This window comes from Chiloscyllium plagiosum, chromosome 23 (genome assembly GCF_004010195.1).
Source record: "Chiloscyllium plagiosum isolate BGI_BamShark_2017 chromosome 23, ASM401019v2, whole genome shotgun sequence".
In the NCBI taxonomy this organism is placed as follows: domain Eukaryota; kingdom Metazoa; phylum Chordata; class Chondrichthyes; order Orectolobiformes; family Hemiscylliidae; genus Chiloscyllium; species Chiloscyllium plagiosum.
Window position 1 is genome coordinate 39267454 of NC_057732.1, and position 22871 is coordinate 39290324.

Consider the following 22871-nt stretch of genomic DNA (forward strand, 5'->3'; position numbering starts at 1 on the left):
ACATTTACCCCTTACCTAACACTACGGGCAATTTAGCATGGCCAATTCACCTGACCTGCACATCTTTGGACTGTGGGAGGAAACCGGAGCACCTGGAGGAAATCCACGCAGACACGGGGAGAACGTGCAAACTCCACACAGTCAGTCGCCTGAGGCGGGAATTGAACCCGGGTCTCCGGTGCTGTGAGGCAGCAGTGCTAACCACTTGTGACATAATTCCTTGTGACATAAGAATTTATCAATCTCTGCCTTGAAGACATTTAGCATCCTGGCCTCCACTGCATTCCGCGGCAATGAATTCCACAGGCCCACCACTCTTTGGCTGAAGAAATGTCTCTGCATTTCTGTTCTGAATTTACCCCCTCTAATTCTAAGGCTGTGTCCACGGGTCCTAGTCTCCTCGCCTAACGGAAACAATTTCCTAGCGTCCACCCTTTCCAAGCCATGTATTATCTTGTAAGTTTCGATTAGATCTCCCCTTAATCTTCTAAACTCCAATGAATACAATCCCAGGATCCTCAGCCGTTCCTCGTATGTTAGACCTACCATTCCAGGGATCATCCATGTGAATCTCCGCTGGACACGCTCCAGTGCCAATATGTCCCTCCTGAGGTGTGGGGCCCAAAACTGGACAAATGGGGCCTAACAAAGCTTTATAAAGTCTCAGTAGCACAACGGTGCTTTTATATTCCAACCCTCTCTTGAGATAAATGACAACATTGCATTTGCTTTCTTAATCATGGATTCAACCTGCATGTTTACCTTTAGAGAATCCTCGACTAGCACTCCCAGATCCCTTTGTACTTTGGCTTTATGAATTTTCTCACCGTTTAGAAAGTAGTCCATGCTTGTATTCTTTTTTCCAAAGTGCAAGACCTCACATTTGCTCACATTGAACTTCATCAGCCATTTCCTGGACCACTCTCCCAAACTGTCTAGATTCTTCTGCAGCCTCCCCACTTCCTCAGTACTACCTGCCTGTCCACCTAACTTCGTATCATCGGCAAACTTCGCTAGAATGCCCCCCAGTCCCTTCATCGAGATCGTTAATCTATAACGTGAACAGCTGCGCCCCCAACACTGAACCCTGCGGGACACCGCTTGTCACCGGCTGCCATTCCGAAAAAAAAAAACCTTTTTATCCAACTCTGCCTTCAGTCAGACAGCCAATCCTCAATCCATGCCACTAGCTCACCTCGAACATCATGGGCCTTCACCACCTCAGCAGCCTCCCGTATGGCACCTTATCAAAGGTCTTTTGGAAGTCTAGATAGACCACATCCACTGGGTTTCCCTGGTCTAACCTTGTCACCTCTTCAAAGAATTCCAACAGGTTTGTCAGGCATGACCTCCCCTTACTAAATCCATGTTGACTTGTTCTAATCCGACCCTGCTCTTCCAAGAATTTAGAAACCTCATCCTTAACGATGGATTCTAGAATTTTACCAACAACCGAGGTTAGGCTAATTGGCCTATAATTTTCCATCTTTTGTCTTGATCCTTTCTTGAACAAGGGGGTTACAACAGCGATCTTCCAATCATCCGGGACTTTCCCTGACTCCAGTGACTTTTGAAAGATCTCAACCAACAGTGGTAGAGTCCCTATCTTTAGGCCAGAATGCCCAGGTTCGAGTGCCAACTGTACTGGAAACATTGCACAAAATGTCCAAACAAGTTCCAAGTATTTGCGAACAATAGTTAGGGTCTTGTTGTGCAGTTAAAGTGTCCATGCATCTGGAATTTTGACCTTCTATTGCTATGAGGTTGGAGTTTTTTGAACAGGGAAGTCATGTTATAACTGTATGTGGTATTGGTGAGACCACACCTGGAGTACTATATACTGTTTTGGTTCCCTTATTTAAAAATGGTATATTAGCACTCATAGCAGTTCAAAAGATATTCACTAGGCTGATTCCTGGGATGACTAATCATGATCAGCTGAACTGCTCAGGCCTTTATTCGTTAGAATTGAGAAGAATGAGGGGTGGTCTTAATATACTAGATTCTGGGAGGTGACTTGACACAGTAGATATTGCGATTATGTTTCCACTAGTAGGTGAATCTTGAACTAGGGTATATAGTTAAATAATAAGAGGCACTTATTTAGAACTGAGAGGCAAATGAATTTCTTCTCCTAGTTGATAATGAATGTTTGGAATTCTCCACTCCCAGAGAATTGTGAAGGCTAGCTAATTTACGGTATTTAAAGAGGAGCTGGATAGATTTTTGAAATTTGATGGGTATGTTGAACTGGCACAAAAGAGAAGTTGAGGCCTGGGGAAGATCTGCTATGATCTTGTTGAATGATGGAGTCACATTGAGGGGCGGAATGGCCAATACCTGCTCTCATTTCTTATGTTCTCATGCCCAGGTTGTACAGACTGAGCTTGTTTTCACTGGGGTTAGTGAGGGGTAACTGTATTAAAATATATAATATCTTGAATTATCTTTACAAGGTAAACATTTAAAATAATGTGAGTGACTCCAAAAATAGGGTGCACTGTTTTAAAATTAGAGGTCACCCTTTAAGACCGATCAGAATTTATTTTCTGAGTGTTGTGACTTTGGAATTCTGCCTCAGGAAACAACGCCATTAATTATTTTAAAGGCAGAGGTAAATAGATTGTTGTTAGGTATGTGAATCCAAGGTGATTGTAGGTTGATGGGAATGTGGGATTGGAGATGAGCCGAATCGGCCGTGATCTTATTGAATAGTGGAGCAAACCCAAGGGGCCAAATAGTTTATTTCTGCTCCTATTCTGAACTCATGTGGAACATACAATGTGATTCAGATTTGGGATTGACTATGCACTGAAGTCACAAAAAAAGAGTCTTACTTCCAGAAGTAGAAAGAAGCTGGGGTAAGCTACTTAATCAGCACAAACGTTGTATCAACTGAAATAATCTTAGTGTTTTAATAAATAGTCTTAAGCTATCAATGAAAAAAGCTGAAATGAAACTGAATAACAAACATAAGGTGATTGTTTTTGGGAAGTTTGTGTGGTTTATAGTTTACATAATCTGGACCTAATTGTATTCCTGGGAATTCCTCTAATCAAAGTGTTAATGGCATTAGGTGATAGGGGTCTCCAAAAATTTAAAAAGCCTACTAAAGATTAGAGTTGGGGACCAAGAATAGTCTTAACATGTAGATGTGATCAGTGTTTTTTAAAAATAAAAGTATTATTGTGGCCTATGTTGAGTCTTACATTAATGAGGTTTTAATGAAGTTGTGCAATGTTCTTGATGATATGAGGTAAGGGGACATAAGTTATCTTGTGCTTCATAGACTTGGCAACTATATTTATTCAGTTTACAATATTATATAATAGAAAAGAGGAAAAAGGTGCTTGTAGGCAAAATAATGAAGAAATACTTCATGACTGGACTGGGTACACTGGTTAAATTCATCATTCAGTGCTTGCATTTAACCAAGAGTAAGGATAAAGGTATGTGTAAAATATGAACATTTATGTGATGAATATAGCAAAGAAATATCCATTTGGCACTGGTGTTTGAGAAAGAAATTGTGTGGGAATAGATTAGATGCTTTTCAAAGTTTTAGTGGACCAATGGGGCGGGGGGCTGGTTTCCCTCCATATCAGTTGGGTTTGGGAGAAATTGTAAAGAAATTGGTGATCACCCCTGGATGGGGAAAGAACAGCAATTAGCTCACTTTCTGAGCACTTGAAAGCCTGCATTGAGGGAGAAGCTTATTTATTTCAGGCTGAGATTTCAGAAGAAGTTTGTCGAGCCTTGCAGCATTGTGAGGCCATTAAGGACATTCGAATGCCCAAAGTCATGACCTTACTACAAATGAGGAATTCGTTAAGATGGAAGATGACATGTGCAAGCTTACTCCTCCAGGAAGCAAACAAATAATATTTCCACAACAAGTAATGTTTATTGAAATTAGCCTCTTGATACCAACAGAAACCACTTGGTCTGAAAACAGCACTTGGACCTCTGTATCAAAATGCCCAAATGTAAAGAAGCAAAAATTAGACCACACCAGTATAGTTTGTGGAACTGTGGGAGTATACGTTTCAACATCCAAAGAATGGAAGAAATACTCCTATTGTTAAATGTGAGCATGTACTTTTACTGCTGTGATTGTTTGCATAAATACTATGGGAATTCAGTTATTTCATATCTAATTACAATTTCTTGAAAGATTTTCTATGACATTAAAGATTGTTTTGCCGACACCATAGTTTTATATGTGTAATGTTATTTAATCCATTAAACCAAATGCTCCTAAGTGGACCTTTCACTGGTTTTACTGGTATCACAAAACTAAACTGCCAGTCATCTTTATGAGCAGTAAAATCGATGTTTCGGGCAAAAGCCTTTCATCAGGAATAAAAGCAGAGAGCCTGAAGGGTAGAGAGATAAGGATGCTTATCTCTCAACCCTTCAGGCTCTCTGCTTTATTCCTGATGAAGGGCTTTTGCCCGAAACGTTGATTTTACTGCTCCTCGGATGCTGCCTGAACTGCTGTGCTCTTTTCCAGCACCACTAATCCAGAATCTGGTTTCCAGCATCTGCAGTCATTGTTTTTACCTAGTCATCTTTATGATCCATGTTTATGATTTTCATGTGTGATAAATTTAAAACTGGAAGTCAGTTTGCATGGGGCTTTATGAAAATTTGGTCATGAGCAGAGTTAGTCAGGAGTGATCTTGAATAAATAATTTTATGTCGGACATGTTAATGACATTTCTGTAAATAGAATCAGAACCTCACTAAAAAAGGATCGTGCATCGAGGTAGACAATAAAATTGGTCAGTTGAATTGATTGTGTATTCCGGCTAGACCCAATGTCAGTTATGATCTGTTGGAACTGAGGACCATGTTAAAACATTTTTAGGAGGTTCTGAGAGCTAATAAAACACTTAAGAAACTAAATTCCGAGAAATTCACCCTCCAGTTTCCAGCCTTGAGTGATCCAGCAGGTATGAAGTCATTGCTTCACCTAGCTCCCAGCTTGATGTTCTAGTCTGGCAGGGTTTATCATATTTTTGTTTGGAATAGTAATAAATGTGTTTATTAGACAGGAAGTTAAGAAACTAAGAAGGATAATTAAAAGCATCTTAGTTGCTGAAATACTGCTACTGATTGAAGCAGTTGATACCTAATGTTCTGAAAGAAATCCTATACAACAAAAAATGCCCGTAGAATGTTTTATGGATAATCATTCTCCTTCCTGGGCAATATTCAGTTGTGAAAGGATGAAAATTGACCTTGATAGTCTAAAGGAAACCTTGAAAATAATAAATTTCTAAAATAAAATGGGTTGATGCAAGACACCAATTTTCAGATTGTTTTACTAAAATAAATACTTGTCCTAAGAAATGATTAAATGTCTTCAGAGAAGGTCATTTTATGTTATAAGAACATAGAAACAAATAGTTTGGCACACTTTGTAATTGAACATCTTAAAATAGTTCTTTAGAGGGGAATTATAGAAGGTCAATTGTATTACAATACATTTTAGAATATGAATAAAAATCATTATCTTTATTTTCAATTTCCTCATTTTGAAAAATATATCAATTAAAGAGAAGAGCATTAATTAATATAGCAAGCAATTAGTCAGAAAGGAATGGGTGATAGTTATTAAGTGATGCCCAAGTATTCTAAAAGGAAACAGCTGGACTCATATGAGTGTGGTTGGATTGGTATAATTAATAGACTGACTTTGTGCAATGTTTGTGTCTTTTTTGTCTATGTTTAAAAATCCTGGTTAGAATCCAATAACCTGGGGGGGCTGAGTGACCTGTTTCAAACCATGGTTGAAGAGCTTCAGGGCTGAGGAAAGTTACTTAAACCCCAGGGCATCAATGTGGACTTCAACAGCTTCCTCATTTCCCCTTCCCCCACCTCATCCTAGTTTCAAACTTCCAGCTCCACACTGTCCCCTTGACTTGTCCGACCTGCCTAGCTCCTTTTCCATCTATCCACTCCACCCTCTCCTCCCTGACCTATCGTCTTCATCTCCTCCCCCACTCACCTATTGTACTCTATGCTACTTTCTCCCCACCCCCACCCTCCTCTAGCTTATCTCTCCACGCTTCAGGCTCTCTACCTTTATTCCTGATGAAGGGCTTTTGCCCGAAACATCGATTTTGCTGCTTGTCGGATGCTGCCTGAATTGCTGTGCTCTTTCAGCACCACTGATCCAGAATCAAAGTTACTTAAGTTTGGAGGTGTCCAAATAATAGCCAATGGGGTCTGTTTGACCTCTTACCTGGCTGGCAAGCCCTTGAAATCCAAAAATGGTTGCAAGGTTCCATTGTTTGGGTGTATTTGTTCCAGCGCTAAGAATCTGATTGGACAGGAGTGAGTTCAAGCTAAAACATGATCCTCTTTTGTAAGAGGGTTATTGAGCCTATTTGGCTTCTTTAGTAAACAATATTCCCTCCTATCCATCGCATTGCCTGCACCAACTTGACGGACTCCTTAATTGACTTTTGAACCAATTACTTAGTTGACCAAAGGCCATTAGCACCACTTCTTAAAGACAGTTTTAGACACTCCTCGTTGGCTTTTCCAGTGATACTTACTTTGTCATCTCTGGCTGGATAGCTATCTCTTGAGTTTTATCACAAGACCCCAAACCAGCTGCCATTGGGCACTAAAACATCTAACTTCAGCATATACCTTCCCATCAGAAAGTGAACAAGCTCCTTTTGCCGAATGGTCTGTCTGTCAAAAAATTCCTTTATTACCCTCATCTCCTATGAGTTTTGAAAGAAAAACTAGTGTATATTTATTAAAATGTGCTGAATGAAATTTCATCTCCGTTTCACTTCAATGGTATCCTAAACATTGTTCTGGAGCCTCCGTGATTAGTCAGAGTGCTAGTAACCTTAAGAAATGCCACATCCTGAGAACCAATTACACAAATGTAATTGAGAGGCAATTGTCTCCCACTTGGGAAGATGGAGATTTATTATAACCTTTAAAAATCAGTCATTCCATCAAATTGCCTCATAGCTGTTGAGAAAGAAGCCAGACTAAAGTTGAACTTAAACCTCACTATAGTTAGCAATAGCATTATAATTTCCCTGACTAAATGTAACCTAATTGTTTATTCTTTCTAGAGTATTGCCATGGTGATGATTGCGATCGGTTTGTATGCCAGAGTTATGAAGCACGCGGGTGAGTGATGTGATGTATTATCATTTTATTTCTTCAGTGTTTCAGAAACTACTGGAGGAAAGGCAGAATTCTGGATGGGAAAGGAAGTCGGGGGGTGGAGGAAAGAGTTTTATTAGGATTGCAAAGCAAAAGGTGAGATTTGGATGAGGACAAGAGAAGATATGTGAATGGGGCTGGGATTAATTGGAATAGAGAGTTGAGGTTTGCATAGTTATGGGTGACAAAACTTTTCCATATTTTTCAGAGGCTGCCATGGCCTGCCTTGCAGTGGACCCTGCCATCCTCCTCATCGTGGTAGGTGCACTTATGTTCCTGATCACATTCTGCGGCTGTATAGGATCGCTGCGTGAGAACATCTGCCTCCTTCAGACGGTAAGTGACACTTATCAGGCTGGGGGATGTGCCCATCTGTGTTGTAACAGAGTAGAGGGTAGGACTTGCTTCACTGAGAAATGGGGCTAAAGTTGAGCTGCTGCTGCTGTCAGGACCCCTCTCCCTCTATCAACTTTGATAATTATCCTACAATTTACTTTGCCCAGACTTGAGGGTGGGAAGGTCCAAGAGTGATGAGGGATTCTCTGGAAGACTTTTATGTTGTAACCCTTGTCACTGGTATCGTCAATGGCAGGAAATTGAATAAAATTTTCAGATAATCAAAATCTCTGTATTATGAACTAAGGATAGTAATAACACTTTTATAAGGGTATAAGTGAGTGGAATGGGCAGACACGTGGCAGTGAGTTGAAATGTAGGGAATTATGAAGTGATCTGCTTTGTTAAGAAAACAAGGAGAAACTATATTAAGTAGAGGGCACACTTCGAAAGGGGGAGGGTCCTGGGAATAAATGTACACAAACCTATGAAGGTAGGACAGCTTGAGAAAGTATTTATTAAAGTTTGTGGAATCCTGGGCTGTACAAATAAGAGACATGGAGTACAAGACCAAGAAAGTTCTGAGACAGCTGTTTGTAGACAGTTGGAATATCCTGTCCAGTGTGTGCCAGCACTACCCAGAAAGAATGGGAAGGCTTCAGAGAGAGTGCTAAAAAGAATCACAATAAAACTTCTGTGGCTGAGACCCTTTGGTTGCAAAGATGGATTGGTAAAGAGATTTGATCGAGATTTTCAAATTATAAATTGGACAGAGTAGACCAGCAGAAATTGTTCAAATCATGGAAGGGTCAAAGAACCAGAAGCTTTCATAGGTGATGGGCAAAGGAAACAACAATAATACCCAAGAGAATCTTTTGAGCAGTGAGAGTTTAGGATCTGGAATGCCAGCCCTGCATATATTCGATCGTACTTTTCAAAGAAGATTTAGAAAATTATCTGAAAAATTAATTGCGGGCTCTGGGGAAGGGATGGGGGTGTTGTCCTTGTGACAGCCAGCATGAACATTATAGTCCAAATGGTTTCTTTCGGAGTTTCTATTCTATAAAGTATTAGTTTAGGGCAATTGAGGCAGCTGTTGATTTATGGGGCTTGGGCTGCTTTGATGGTCAGTCTTTATTACAGTTTTACCTATCTTTATCTACTACCCAGTACCACTTGCCCCCTTGATTGCCAGTGCGCTCCAACACTCACACTGCTATTCTGATTTTGATTTGTTGTGATTTGATTTTCCAGTTCTCTATCTGCCTGACACTGATTTTTTTGCTACAATTGGTTGCCGGCGTTCTAGGCTTTGTCTTTTCCGATAAGGTATGCTTTTATTTTTTTCAATGCATCTGGAAAGGAAGGGTTGGGGAAGGGAATGGGGGAATGGAGATGGAAATAGCTGAGATAAATGAGGAAATTGTGATCCAGTGATATCAATATGGGATTTAAGACTGGGACTCGTTGGAGAAATGGAGAAGGTTGTAGGAAATGTGATGATGTTGGGGAATGGATGATGGATGAGTTCTGAGGTGAACACGGGTAAGTTGGATGAGCAGATGATTATTTATATGGAACTTGAGGGGCATAAGGGGTAAGTGTTTAAAGTCTAAATCAGTGTAAAGATTCATATTTGCTTCTCACTTTACCAAATGTGTGGTATGTGTATTACTGGTTACAAGAGGATTAGCATTGAGCTGATGATGTAGTTAAGCATCCGCGGTATTTGGGCTGAAAGCTGCTTTCAACCTGTGTAAAACGCATCCATGTGATTGATCAGCTGAAAGCAAAGCAAGATTTTGAAATCATAACCACTGCTTTCAGAGAAAAGAGACTTGATACTGTTGAAAGCCAGTGAAACTGCATTATAGAATCATACAGCACGGAAACAGACCCTTCAGTCCAACCATAATCTCAAACTAAACTAGTCCCAACTGCCTGCACTTGGCATACATCTCTCCAAACATTTCTTGTTCATGTACATACCCAAATGTCTTTTAAATGTAACTGTACTCATATCCACCACTTTCCCTGGAAGTTCATTCGACGCACAAACCACTCTGTGTAAACAAAAGTTGCCCCTTATGTCATTTTTAAATCTTTCTCCTGTCGTCTTCGGAATTTGCTCCCTCGGTCTTGAAATCCCTCCTAATGAAAAGACTCCTGCCATTCACCTTATCCATGCCCCTCATGATTTTATAAACCTCTGTAAGGTTACCCCTCAACCTTCTACACTCACTTGAAAATAGTCCCAGCCTATCCAGCCTCTCCTTGTAACTCTCTGCAGCAATAGTCTTGCATATTTTGAATATGTATTGGTTTTACAGTCTGATGCAGACTGCCTGAGTGAGCTGTAAGTTCTTCCTGGACTGCCACCTGTGCTCCCAGAGCAGCTACACATTCAGACATCCTTTCACCAGCGTCAACCTCGAAGAATTCTGAGCATCTGACTGAACGTTTGCAGGCTTTTCAAACTATAACTTAGATTAGATTCCCCACAGTATGGAAACAGGCCCTTTGGCCCAACAAGTCCACACCAAGTCCAGACCCATTCCCCTATCTCTGTTTACCCCTGACTAATGCACCTAACGCTATGGGCAATTGAGCATGGCCAATTCGCCTGACCTGCACATCTTTGGACTGTGGGAGGAAACCGGGGCACCCGGAGGAAACCCACGCAGACACTGGGAGAATGTGGAAACTCTACACAGTCACCCGAGGTGGGAATCGAACCCAGATTGCTGGCGCTGTGAGGCTGCAATGTTAACACTGTGCCACCCTCATAACCTTTAGTAAGTTTTTGGATATGCATGGTACTAACATTTAGATGTTATGAGAGGTGTTGGAGCTTTCTTTTCCTTCACTGTGATCCCATCTGTCATGAAATTTAATGTATTAGAGTTGCTTACTTGGCCATGTGGAGAGTTGAGCGTTAACTATGGTGGTGTTGAATTGGAATCGCGTGTAGATTAGAAGTAGGCCATTCAGCGTATTGAGTCTGCACTACCATTCACTGAGATCACAGCTGATCTGATAATCCTCAACTCCATTTTCCTGCCCTTTCTTCATAACACTTGATCCCTTTACGGATTAAAAATCTGTCTGTTTCAACCTTGAATATACTTAATGACCAATGTCAACAGCCCTCTGTGGTAAAGAATTTTACAGATTCATTAACTGGCTGAAGAAGATGCCACTATTTCCATCATCAGCTAGAGAAGCGATTCAGACTGTCAGATTTGCAGTGATTCACTTCCACAGCACACTGCATTTACGGTTTCTGTCCCTGAAGGACATTGTAGGAGCAATTGAGTTTTTACAACAACTTAACTGTTTCATGGTCACGTTTTGGTGGTTCCAGTTTTTTATTCATTATGTTTAGTGTGCTAGTGTCCAGTAACACAGCTCCACTATCTTCTGTGCGCTAATTCATTCTACATTGATCTGTGGAGAATTAATAAACAATGAACTTACTTGGTCAACCCTTTTGTGTTCCTGTCACATACCAGAATGGAGCATATATACTGCAATAGGGGAAGTGCCTCAAAACTGGGAATCTTGCTGTTTTTGCTGGACTATTACTCAGCTGTTGTGTGGTACACTGCTTGGTTACTGAATGTTCTGTAATGTCTTCACACCAGCTCCATTTTAGTTGGAGGAACTGTTAGATTATTGTTTATAGATGTGTGGAAATTAGTTCTATTTCCCCCTTTCAGTTCTACTAACAAAGAAATTCTCATAAAAGCTCGCATGCAGGCACATCAAATTACATTGACATATTGCTGTACTTAAAACCAGTTTGGCCTAAGTAATCTGTACTGGTTATCTTGCTGTTTGCATACCCTTCAATTTTCTTCTCATTTGCCTTTCTAGTCTTCAATGTATCTATGCTATTTTCTTTAATTATTCCCTGTAATAGCAAGTTCACATTCAAATTTCTGCTGAATTCTGTGTTGATTTCTAAATTTGGTCTCTTCAAGTGGATACATCTTCTATGTCTTACATTCATATTTTTAAAGCACACTATCAAGTCACTGTCTGTCTTTTTTCCCTGGAGAAGGAACTCCAGCCCACTCAATCTTTCATGATAAATCTTCCTTTGTGTGTTAAATTTTATAAATCTTCCTAGTGCCCCTCTCTTCCTAATATGGAGACCAGATCTGTTCATAGAATTCTAACTATATTACAACATTTACAATATTTTTGTGTAGGCAGGGGAAGAAACTGGGAAATGTAGTCCAAGGATTCTTCTCAAGTTCCATTAATCTGCTCTCTGCTGGTTCATTCTGGAAGTGCAGGATGCTGTGGAAGTGAATCACTGCAAATCTGACAGTTTGAATCTCTTCTTTAGCTGATAGTGGCAATATAGTGGAAACAGACCCTTCAGTCCACACAGTCCATGCCAATTATAATCCCAAACCTGCCTGAACTTGTCCTATAGCCCTTCATACCTTTCTTATTTGTGTACTTCTTCCAGTGTCTTTTCAGGTTTCCTCCCACAGTCCCAAGATGTGCGGGTTAGGTGAATTGGCCATGCTAAATTGTTCATAGTGTTAGGTGCATTAGTCAGAGGGAAATTGGTCTGGGTGGGTTACTCTTCAGAGGGTCGTTATAGACTGGTTGGGCCGAAGGGCCTGTTTCCACACTGTAGAGAATCTAATCTAAACTGAGCAAACTGTGCCCGCATCCACTACTTAATCTGGAAGTTCATTCCACACACGAACCACTCTTGAATAAAAGTTGCCCCTCATCTTCTCTTTAAATCTTTCTCCTCTCACCTTAAAAATATGCTCCCTAATTTTGTAATTCCCTCACTGTAAGGAAAAGACACCTGCCTATCACCTTATCTATACCCCTCCTGATTTTAAAAACTTCTATAAGGTCACCCATCAACCTCCTATGCTCCAGTGGAAAAAGTCCCAGTTAATCCAGCCTCTCCCTTTTAACTCAACCAGGCAACATCCTGGTGAATCTTTTCTGAACCCTCTCCAACTTGGTATTATCCTTCCTCTGACAGGGCAACCACAACTGGGCACTGCACTCCATAAGAAGCCCCAATGACATCCTGAAAAACCTCAACACTGACATCCCAACACCTGTACACTACATTTTGAGCAATGAAGCCAAGCGTGCCAAATGCCCTAATCATCCTGTCTGTATGTGACACAAACTTCAAAGAACTACGTACCTAGTGGTGTCTTCTGAGCCACGACCATCTGCTAAAGGTGGTTTTTGCTCTGCCCAATTTGTAGTCGTTTTCTAGACCACTTCAGCAAGCATTAAAGTCGATCACATTATGGGACTGGAATCATGTGTAGGCTGAACTGGGCAAAAGTGACAGATTTCCTTCCCAAGGTGACCTGTTAGTTGCTAAGTCAATCCAATTGCTTTGTTGTCATTCTCCCTGGCATCAGCTTTATATTTCTAAATGCTATTACTTACATTTAGGAACTTGAATTCAGTTTTATGTTGGAATTTGAACTGGCCTTCGCTGAAGTTAGTAGTCCTGTGTCCTCATTCCTGTACCCTTACATATTGAGCAGATAATGACTATGGAAGATTAAGCTTGATAGGAAAGTAATGGGTGGGTTCTTAAGGTGGACACCCAGAAAAGAGTCTTTTTACATATTTTATATCTTCATGCCCACAAGTAGCAGTCCAGCTGGGTTTATTAAGTGGCTAAGGGGAGGCCTTACTTGATAAATTGGAGTTATGTCTGTCATTAATTCCCAAATATTCCCTTGTTTCTAACACAGGCCCGATCAAAGGTCAGTGAGATCATTGACAGTGCAATAGTCCACTATCGAGACGACCTAGATCTCCAAAATCTCATCGACTATGGGCAGAAGCAGGTACAGTGCCATGTGGTCATAAACTCTCTCCATTAAATTACTTTTAATCTGATCAGTATCCTTGTGTCACTCACACTCCAATTTCTTTTTACAATCTTCCTTTCTTACCCCTCACTTGCACTGAGTTGCTTCTTAACATACATTGTGAAATACCATTGCCACACGATTAACAAAGTGCTGAAGCATTGATGTTTGAGTTATTGAGGCCTTCAAAAGAGAAACATAGTCTTGGAGACAATGAAGTAATTTAGTTGTAAATAATGTACAGCTGGATTCGACAATTTGTTGAAACAATCATTTACTCAATCTTTCAATTTTAGATTTCAATCGGCAGCAATAATCTTAAAAATTCAGATATAATGTAAAAATGTAAACTTTATTAAGAATGGATTCCTTTTCTACTTCACAATCTTAACCTCCAGTTAGTTAATTTGACATGTTCAGCCTGTAGGCATAATGGAGAATTTTATTTGGATTTTTCTGTCCTGATCTCCTTTTTGACATAAGTTACAGAATCTCTACAGGACGGAAATAGGCCATTTGGCCTATTGAGTTCAGACTAACCTTCCAAAGAGCATTCCACCTGGACCAAGCACCCTACCTTACCCTATCCCCGTAATCCTGCATTTAACAACCTGTGTAACTGTACATCCAAGGTCCTTCTACACCACAATGCTGCTTGTTTCCCTATTTTGTTTCCAAAATGCAAAATGTAACACGTTCATGGAACGTACCAGCCCATTCCATTTATATCCTTTGTAGTTTTTCATAATATTATAACTGTCATCTAACTTTGTCATCCACTATTTTTATATTGGGTTCTGATGCTTTGTTTTCTTATTCATTTAAGGTCAATTCACTTGCATTTTAAAAAAAAGCCCTGAATATGGGTGTCACTGGCAAAGTTGACACTTATCATTTGCCATCCCTAATTGTGCCAGGGAGGGGGATGGTGAGCACCCTCTTGAGCCACTGAGGCCCTTGATATAAAGATGCACACTCTCTGTAAGAGAGGGGTTTTCAAGATTTTGACCCAGCGACAATCAAGGAAAGCCTAAGTTCAAATCAGGATGATATGACTTGGATCCCACTGCAGATATTTTGGCATATAACCTAGGCTGATAATCTAGTGCCGTACTGATGGGATGCTGCACTGTCAGAGATACCATCGTTCAGATGAGATGTTAAACTGATGTCCCAAGTACTCCCTCTAGGAAAAGTGCAAAGGTTGGCGAGCAAGCAACAATTGAGACAAACCCCACTGGGGATCGGCACTTTCAGGGGAGGAGGCTGGGGAAAAGGACATGCGGTCCAACACTGAGAGCAAAAGGCACTAATCTGTTTGTCTTCCTTCTGCTGCTGTGTTCCCCACTTTTTTTTTGGCTCCACAGTTCAGCTGTTGTGGGGGAATCTCATACAAGGACTGGAGCCACAATATGTACTTCAACTGCACGGAAGAGAACCCCAGCCGGGAACGCTGCTCCGTCCCCTATTCGTGCTGCCTGCGCTCTAAAGAGGTAAGTACACTAATGCTGATGAATACTGATAGGCTGCAGTCCTGTTCCTAAATTAATAATGATACAAGCACACAGTCAAAGAGCAAGAACAAAATGCTGAAAATTTGAAATAAAAATGAGAAAATCCTGGAAACACTCAGCAGGTCAGACAAAGAACATTGGTAAGTTTATTAAGGATTAAATGTAATACATATACCCAACCTTCAGATTATAATGGATACTTTCTACAGGCTATACTCCCATCAAAGTTAGTTTGGTTCAACCCTCCATATTGCACCCTCCATCATCTCACCTCATAATACAGTGGTTTCACTTTTATACAAAGACCATTAGAGTATCTCATCCATGATTGAAGCTTATTACTTTGAAGAAAAAGTGTAATTAGTCTGAGAATAAATACCAATAACAAAGTGAGCATGGAGCTGTTACCACTGGAAGAGACATAGTCTAATAGTCTATGCATTCTTCTTTGGAAGTTATTTGATATTTGACATCGTCATTCCAACCCCTACCATAGTCCTTGTCCAGTCAGAGCACAGCAAGTTTGAATATACCATCGATAATCTTTTAATTAGGTCGGTTTAAGGCATGGAAGAATTTCAGCTACATTCCAACATTCTTGTTTGTTGGCCAAGATCAGCTGCTCTGCTTTATTCAGATTCTCATGTAATAAACTCTGCAATGCATTATCACTGGTGATAGAATCTTCTTTCTGTCCATACTGTCCACAACTACAATCACATACCAGCTTGGTAAAGTTTTTTCAACAATGAACACAATGAGTTCCTGCTTCCAATATCCCATATCGGGAAATTCACCTTTTTCCCAATTTACTGTCAGTTGTAGGTGATGTGCACACAAGTTCATCAACATACTGGTTTTGCACCCATTTAATGTGCCAGATACGTTCTCCAAATAAACTACCATGTCCAATTAAAGGTACAGTAAGGATTAACCTGAAAGTTTCTCTATCTCAAGGACAATAACCCCAATGTTTCCAATCTCTATATACATAATCACTAAAGCAGTTCAGTTCTGTACAGTGACATATGAAGAAACAAGCAAACATTGGAGTTTGACACTATCCAACAAACCAATCAAAGGCATTTCTTCCTTGTACAAGGCTATATTTATGTATTTGAGGCATCAGGAGGGTCCAGTAACTGAACAGGCCTCCAATTAACTTTGGCTGAAAGACTTTGGATGGTGTTTTTTTTTTTAAACCCGTGTGCCTTGACAGCAACTACACCAAGTTTTAGTGCATCCCTCAGCATGTAGTCCTGGACCTTGGAATGTGACAAATGATCAAGGTCTTCCAGAGAAAGGAGTTGACCAACACTTTTTGGGCAGTCCAAAGAGCATCTTTCAGAGTTGATGGCCCTCCAGGCACAGTTGATGTTTGTCTTAGTCTGTTCCCCAGGACACACATCATCGAGCACAGAATCCTGCACTACAGAGCTGCTCAAAACTAATCTTGACAAAAATCACTGCATCTTTCTCCAGACTTTTTTTGCAAAGGCATGTTCCAGCAGGAGATGTATGATCGTTTCTATCCCCCCACAGCAGCTTTGAGGGCAGCATGCAGTGGTGTAGTCGTATACTTTGCCTGTGGGCAGGAGTTACAGGAAATTCAGAGTAACAGTTCTGGTCACCACACTGTGGAAGAATTGTTACTACACAAGAGAATGCTGAAGGGATTCACCAGGATATTGCCTGGGCTGGGATGTTTCTACAATGAAGAAAGACTCAATAGGCAGGAGTGTTTTTCTTTGAGCAGTGAAAGCTGAGGGGGAGATCTGATCAGGGTATGTAATGTTCTGAGAGGCAGAAGCTGGATGGGGAGAGATGTTTTCCCCATAGTACAGGGGTCAATAACCAGGGGCTCAGTTTAAGGTAAGGAACAAGAAAGTTTACAAGAGATTTGAGGAAAACGTTTTTCACCCAGAGGGTTGTGGGTATCTGGAATTCACTTAAATGTAAGAAGTATTTGGATGAAATGCCATAGCATACAAGGCCAAATGCTGGGAAATGGGATTAGAATAGATAAATGCATGATGACTGACAGGACATGATTGGCCAAAGGGCTTCTTTCTGTGCTGTAAAAGCTCTGACTACAGTAGTTAGAGTAGCTTCAGTTGGGTGGGGAGATTGGGAACATTGGAGTTATTCTCCTTAGGACAAAGCTTTAGAGAACATTTGGCACATGAAGGGTTTTGAGAGAGTAAATGTTGAGAAATTGTGGTAAGCAAATTAGTAACCTGAAAATACAAGTTTTTTTATGTAACAAACAAAGAAAGAGGTGACTCGAGAAAAAAGACCTTTCTACAGTGAGTTATTATGAGCTGGGATGCATCACTTAAAAGGGCAGCGGATGTAGACTGTAATAATCTTTTACCAAAGAAAATTGGATCATATATAAAGGATCAAAATTTATTGGGTTTTGGGGAGAAGGGAGCTATTGGATCGCCATACCAAAGAGTTAGCCCAGAAACGATGAGCCAAATGGATTCCTTCTAATCTGTATTTTTCTATGATCCTCTATCCTACAGAAGATTATCCAATGTATAGTTTCTGATAGTTACTGTCTCACAGATTAAGTGCACATATCACAGATATTGCTATTTGGAGCAAATGGAAGAATAAAACTGCTTACAAAGTAGACACAGCATCAAGTGTATCTATCTGAATAGGGTTTGTGGAAATGTGAAAAAGCTGAATACACATGCTTCTCTGTTATGGTGCACTTGCCATCTCTGACCCCTGTGTCCTTCCAATGCAGAAGGTGATCAACACCATGTGTGGCCATGGGATGCAGGACCTGGACTATTTGGCAGCGGAAGAATACATCTACACCAATGGTTGCATTGACAAGCTAGTCAACTGGATCCATAGCAATCTCTTCCTGTTGGGAGGAGTAGCCCTGGGCTTTGCTATCCCACAGGTCAGTATCACATCCACTTAATCTCACCTCCATGGAACCTGTTCCACCATTCATGGTTGATCTGTATCTATTAATTACCCTTGCCTACCAAAAACGTATTACGTATTGAAACACAGGTTTTCAATTGATGCAGTCCCACGAGGGGTCGGGTTTGTTCCTGTGTGTGTGGGGTGCGGGGGAGGAGGTGTAGAATTCCTCTAGCCATAAAAACTTAAGACCCCTTGTTCTGCAGTCCCCACCAAGAGAAACTAATTTCTCGGTCATATACTCTACCAAATCCTTTAATCATCTTCAGCTTCTTAACTGGGTCATCTGTAACCTTTTATACTGAAAGAAGACCATAAAACATGGGAGCAGAATTAATTTAGCCATTGAATCTTCTCCACCATTCACTGAGATCATAACTAATCTGATAATCCTCAACTCCACTTGCCTGCGTTTTCCCTATAGCCCTTGACTCCCTTGCTGACTTCAAAATCTGTCAATCTCTGCCTTGAATATACTTAACAACACAGCCTTGACAGCCGACTGCATGTGAATTCCATAGATTCACCACACTCTGGGAGCAAAAATTCCTCATCCATGTTTTAAATGTTTTAAAACCCCTTATTCGGAGATTTTGTCCCTTAGTCCTAGACTCCCACAAGATGAAACAACTTTACCATATTTTTCCTGTCAAGACCCAAAGAATCTTGCATGTTTCAATAAGATTGCCTTGTTTTTAAATTCATTTGATGTTCAAGCATTTGCTCATGAGTAATAGTTATTGTATTTATTTTCTCTCCTCCTTTTGCCCTTTGATTATTTAGTAACTTTGGAATGGTGTTACTATCTTCTGCAGTGAAGACTGATGCAAAGTGTTTATTCAACTCCTCTTTGCCATTTCATGATTCCACATTATTAGTTCCCAGCCTCATTCTCTAAGGGGCCTATATTCATTTTGGCAGTACTTCACTTTGGAACTAGTATAATCTATACAGTTTATTCTCAGAATTTATCTGTTTTGGGCTCTCGTTGGCATCCCACAGTCCCCTGCTATGCCAATCCAGCCATCCCCCTCCCCACCCCACCCCCAAAAAGAATCAACTGCCCAGTACATCTTCCCGTGAACCTTGATGGCAAGCTCTGGGGTAAAAGGAGAGATGATGCTCCTGAGTTTCTTCAGTGACTGGATTGTAATCAGAAGGAGAGATCCAGTGTTATTCATTCTATATTCCCTCCTTGTGTTGCCTTTGACGCAGAGACCAATCTCAGTGTGCCTCCTGGATGCTGAAATCAGCTGGTTCCCATCCAGTGTTAATTTTTGGATGTGCACTGTCCTGCAGTTGAATAGTATCTAGTGGACACCCATCAGGGCGGAGGTATGAGCACCAGTGAAAATTGTCCCCGCACAAAGGAGAATTGAAGCTGAGAAAAACCTAAGTAAATCTGATGATTCTGGGAGGAAGGTGGAGCAGGCATTCTAAAATAGTGCTTCCATGTGGTAGAAAAGAGCCACAAACCAGGATACGTTTGTCCTACAATGGTTGTGTCATGTGTGTAGATCAAGAGGCTGCTTCCCCTCATGATTGAGAGGAATACTTCAACAATGATGGGGTACCACCAGACAATCTGGAAGGCAGCAATGTCCCTTTAACAAGGAAAGATCTTGCAATTATAATGTTTTTCTCACAATCAGGAAGTCCAAAAGCTCACTAAGTATAGGAGGGCTGTTTAAATGTAGACACTGGTGTAATGTGGGAAAATTGTTAGCTGATTTGTGTACAGGAAGGGACTGATAATAAACGATAATGACCTGATGATGTGATTAGGCTTTGCTTGAGGGATAAATATTGGCCAGTACACCAGAGAGAACACAGTTATAATAGGTTCTTTAAAATCCTTTTGAAAAACTAAGGCCCCAAATGTCTCAACAGAATGTGGGACCTCTGCAGCACTCCCTCAGTGTTGGCTTAGATCATGTGCCCAATTCAATGGAATGGATGTTGAGCTCATGACCTTTTGACATTCTGGTGAGTGTCGCACTGAACTACCACTGTAAATAAGATGATACCAAAAGAATGTGGACAACAAATATGTGAATGTTATTAGCTGCAGAAAACTGTTCCTTTAAGAAAACTGTGTGGGTCTCTCTTCACTTTTTTTTGTTTCTACTTCTCTCTTCGGCTGCCATCTCCAGTTGGTGGGAATTCTTCTCTCCCAGATCCTCATCAACCAGATCAAAGATCAGATTGAACTCCAGAAATACAACAGCCAGCACCGAGCAGACCCATGGTACTGACTCTTCCCTGTTAGTCAACACCCCTCCCCCACCCAACATCGCAGCTATTCTCACATTGGAGGCAGCACACTGTTCCCCTGGAGCCATTTTACAAGCTGCTGACATGAAGAGCAATTGAATTCTGAAGTGCATTGGAAGTGTTTTTTCAGAAAGGACTGTGGTCGATAAGGATGAATAGAAACCACTCAACTTTTCATGTATTGTACACACTGATGACAGGAACTCTGTTTTAAATTAATCTCTCATCTCGGTTATCAATGTCACATTTTAACATTTATTTGTATTGTAAATATCTGGAGTAGGGATTCTGTAATATGACTGCTATATTGAACATCCTGTATTTAAAAAAAAACAAAAAAACTGCAGATGCTGTAAATCAAAAACAAGAATAGAAATTACTGGTAAATCTCAACAGGTCTTGCAGCTTCTATGTGGAGAAATCAGTGTTAATGGTTTGGGTCCAGTGACCCTTCTTCAGAACTCCAGCATCCTGTATATGTCATTGATACAGTCCAGTTTGCTTTTTTTTTGCACTTGTATTTTAAGAGATTTATTTGTCTGTTTCTGGGAAGCTGTGCTAATTGATGACCATGTTTGCTGCTGTTTGTGAAATATCTGTGCCCCATCATGCACTCTGTTCCTGTATGTTACTGTTAACCTGTCAGTTTTGTGTTGCTGTCTTACTGTTGTCTCTTAACACATTGTCTTTCTGAGAAAGACAATCTGGGGTGAATTCCGTGCCTCCCAAACATGGCTGGAAGGCATTTAAAATTGTCGATGTGCTTCCTCAGTCATGAACCTAAACCTAGCACTAAAAGAGGGAAGATAATTCCTGACTTATGGTGTTATTGTATTGAAATGGATGTTACAGTGATGTGGCTTTTCCAATTGTATATGAGTGTGTTGAGGGGGGTGGTTTGTGTGGATAATGCTGATATCCAATTGTTAATTTAAATTTTTGCTAAATAAAATATTTTTGTCTTTTAATAAAATTTATAAGTTGTTTGCTGTGTTAAAGTACCTTAAATATTTACTTTTGGTTAACTTGAGTCGTCCAAATAATGCAGCATGGGGGTGGAAGTTGTTCCAGCAGATGGTGGAATGACAGAGTTCAGTAATGTGCTCAGCTTCTCAGATTCTACCTTCACAGTTGCAGTTCCTTAGCCAAAAATTCCTAATCTCAGACATGCACTTTCTTGGCTAAAGAGGGAAGGTTGAAACTTTATTGCTGGAACAGCACAGCAGGTCAGGCAGCATCCAGACCTGCTGTGCTGTTCCAGCAATAAAGTTTCAACTTTGATCTCCAGCATCTGCAGACCTCACTTTCTCCCTAAAGAGGGAAGGTGGAGAGATCAAAACTGTGCTTAAAGTATAGCCAAATGGCCTACCAGGTTCCCTGTTTGGACTCACTTATAAGGATATATCAAAAGGTTGGCCAGCCTGGGAGTGGCAGAGAGATTTTTTTTTTTTAAAAACCCTATCAGAGGTGAAGGAAAATGGAGATGGAAACATAGGATATTGTGTTGCCTCAGGTGGCCAGCTATAACCTTTCCTTTACGATTAAGGAAATTTTGTGTTGATCAAGGAATCAATATATACTATGCAGGAGAGTTCTTGCAAGCTATGGAGCTAACTACATCCTTGTTCCCCAAAAGTCCCTGTGGACCGCTCATTGAATGATCTGACCTCTGCTTGAATGATTCCAGTACTTAAGCCTCCAATCATATCGTAGCTTTCCTAAAATCCAGTTTGGTTTCTAGATTGGTGGTGATGGCAAGAAGGGTTAGATTGATGTTAATAAAAATGCGGCCAGGCCAAGAGTCAAAGATCATTTGTTTGAATCTTTTTTTTCTTTTCTCCTCCCCACCCATTTCAAATCACAATCTATCATTTATCTGTTTGTGTTCCTTCATCCATCACACAAACTATTCAGGGCCCTGCGAAATATTCCAAACAAGTCCTTGTTTAAATCAATCTGTGCGCAATTCATACCACAGGAGATGAACTGGCAATTACATAGAAAATGAGCTTGTTTGTCTGTGCAGGGCCTCCAGCGCTCAGCACTCTCGTCTGGAGAGCCTGTGTGTGTGGTCTGAACCTCTTGCCAACAAGAGGCACTCCCAGCAGCAGCCTGTTGCATCAGTTTTCACTGTCAGCTTTGGCTCAGTTTCCTGCCTGAAAACTTTCCTGTTTTCTTTGTTTCCTAGTCCCACCCACCTCTCCCTCTACTGAAGACTCAGATTTTTGGAGGAGGTGAAATCAGGAGAGGGAGGAACTATTCCACAGTCATTGCTGTCTGCCATCTTTAACTGCACCCTAATGAATGATTGAGAGACCTTGACAGCAGCAGAGATATTCTGCCATGGCAGTCCAATATGGAGTATCCCTGACCTCTTCCCAGTGAGGTAAAAAGTAAGGCGCAATTGTCACAGTGTAAATCTCCTACCAAGAATGAGACCAGTCGACTGTGATGTCCTCACCCAATCACAATACTTGACCTGTACTGTCCAGTGATAATGAGTAGGAGCTTGTGCACTCCCGCATGCTGTCTTTTTGTTTCTTTTTCTTCCCCACACTGGTACGTGCACACAGTGGTGAGTAGGGAATCTGAGGCAATCTTCGCAAATATGATATGTGAAAATTTAAGATTATGCACTCTGGTGAGGAGAGGGATGAGTATTATTTAATTTGGAAAAGGCGGCAGCATGGGGATTTGTGAGTCCTAGTGCATGAAGCACAAA

General features: G+C 40.8%; 1 protein-coding gene across 2 annotated transcripts in view; it reads left to right on the plus strand.

The window, feature by feature from the left end:
* The window catches only part of tspan33a (tetraspanin 33a), a 46564-nt gene extending 25442 nt beyond the window's left edge, over positions 1–21122 (plus strand). Inside the window, exons 2-8 of one of the 2 annotated variants that reach the window (XM_043713984.1) lie at positions 7107–7164; positions 7409–7536; positions 8791–8865; positions 13296–13391; positions 14783–14908; positions 17688–17849; positions 20029–21122. In XM_043713984.1, coding sequence (XP_043569919.1) covers positions 7107–7164; positions 7409–7536; positions 8791–8865; positions 13296–13391; positions 14783–14908; positions 17688–17849; positions 20029–20130 — 747 coding nt within the window. In that variant the 3' untranslated portion in view covers positions 20131–21122. Of the gene's footprint in view, positions 1–7106; positions 7165–7201; positions 7297–7408; positions 7537–8790; positions 8866–13295; positions 13392–14782; positions 14909–17687; positions 17850–20028 lie in introns of both variants that reach the window. The other variant, XM_043713985.1, reaches the window with a different exon arrangement.
* The last annotated feature ends 1749 nt before the right edge of the window (positions 21123–22871 follow it).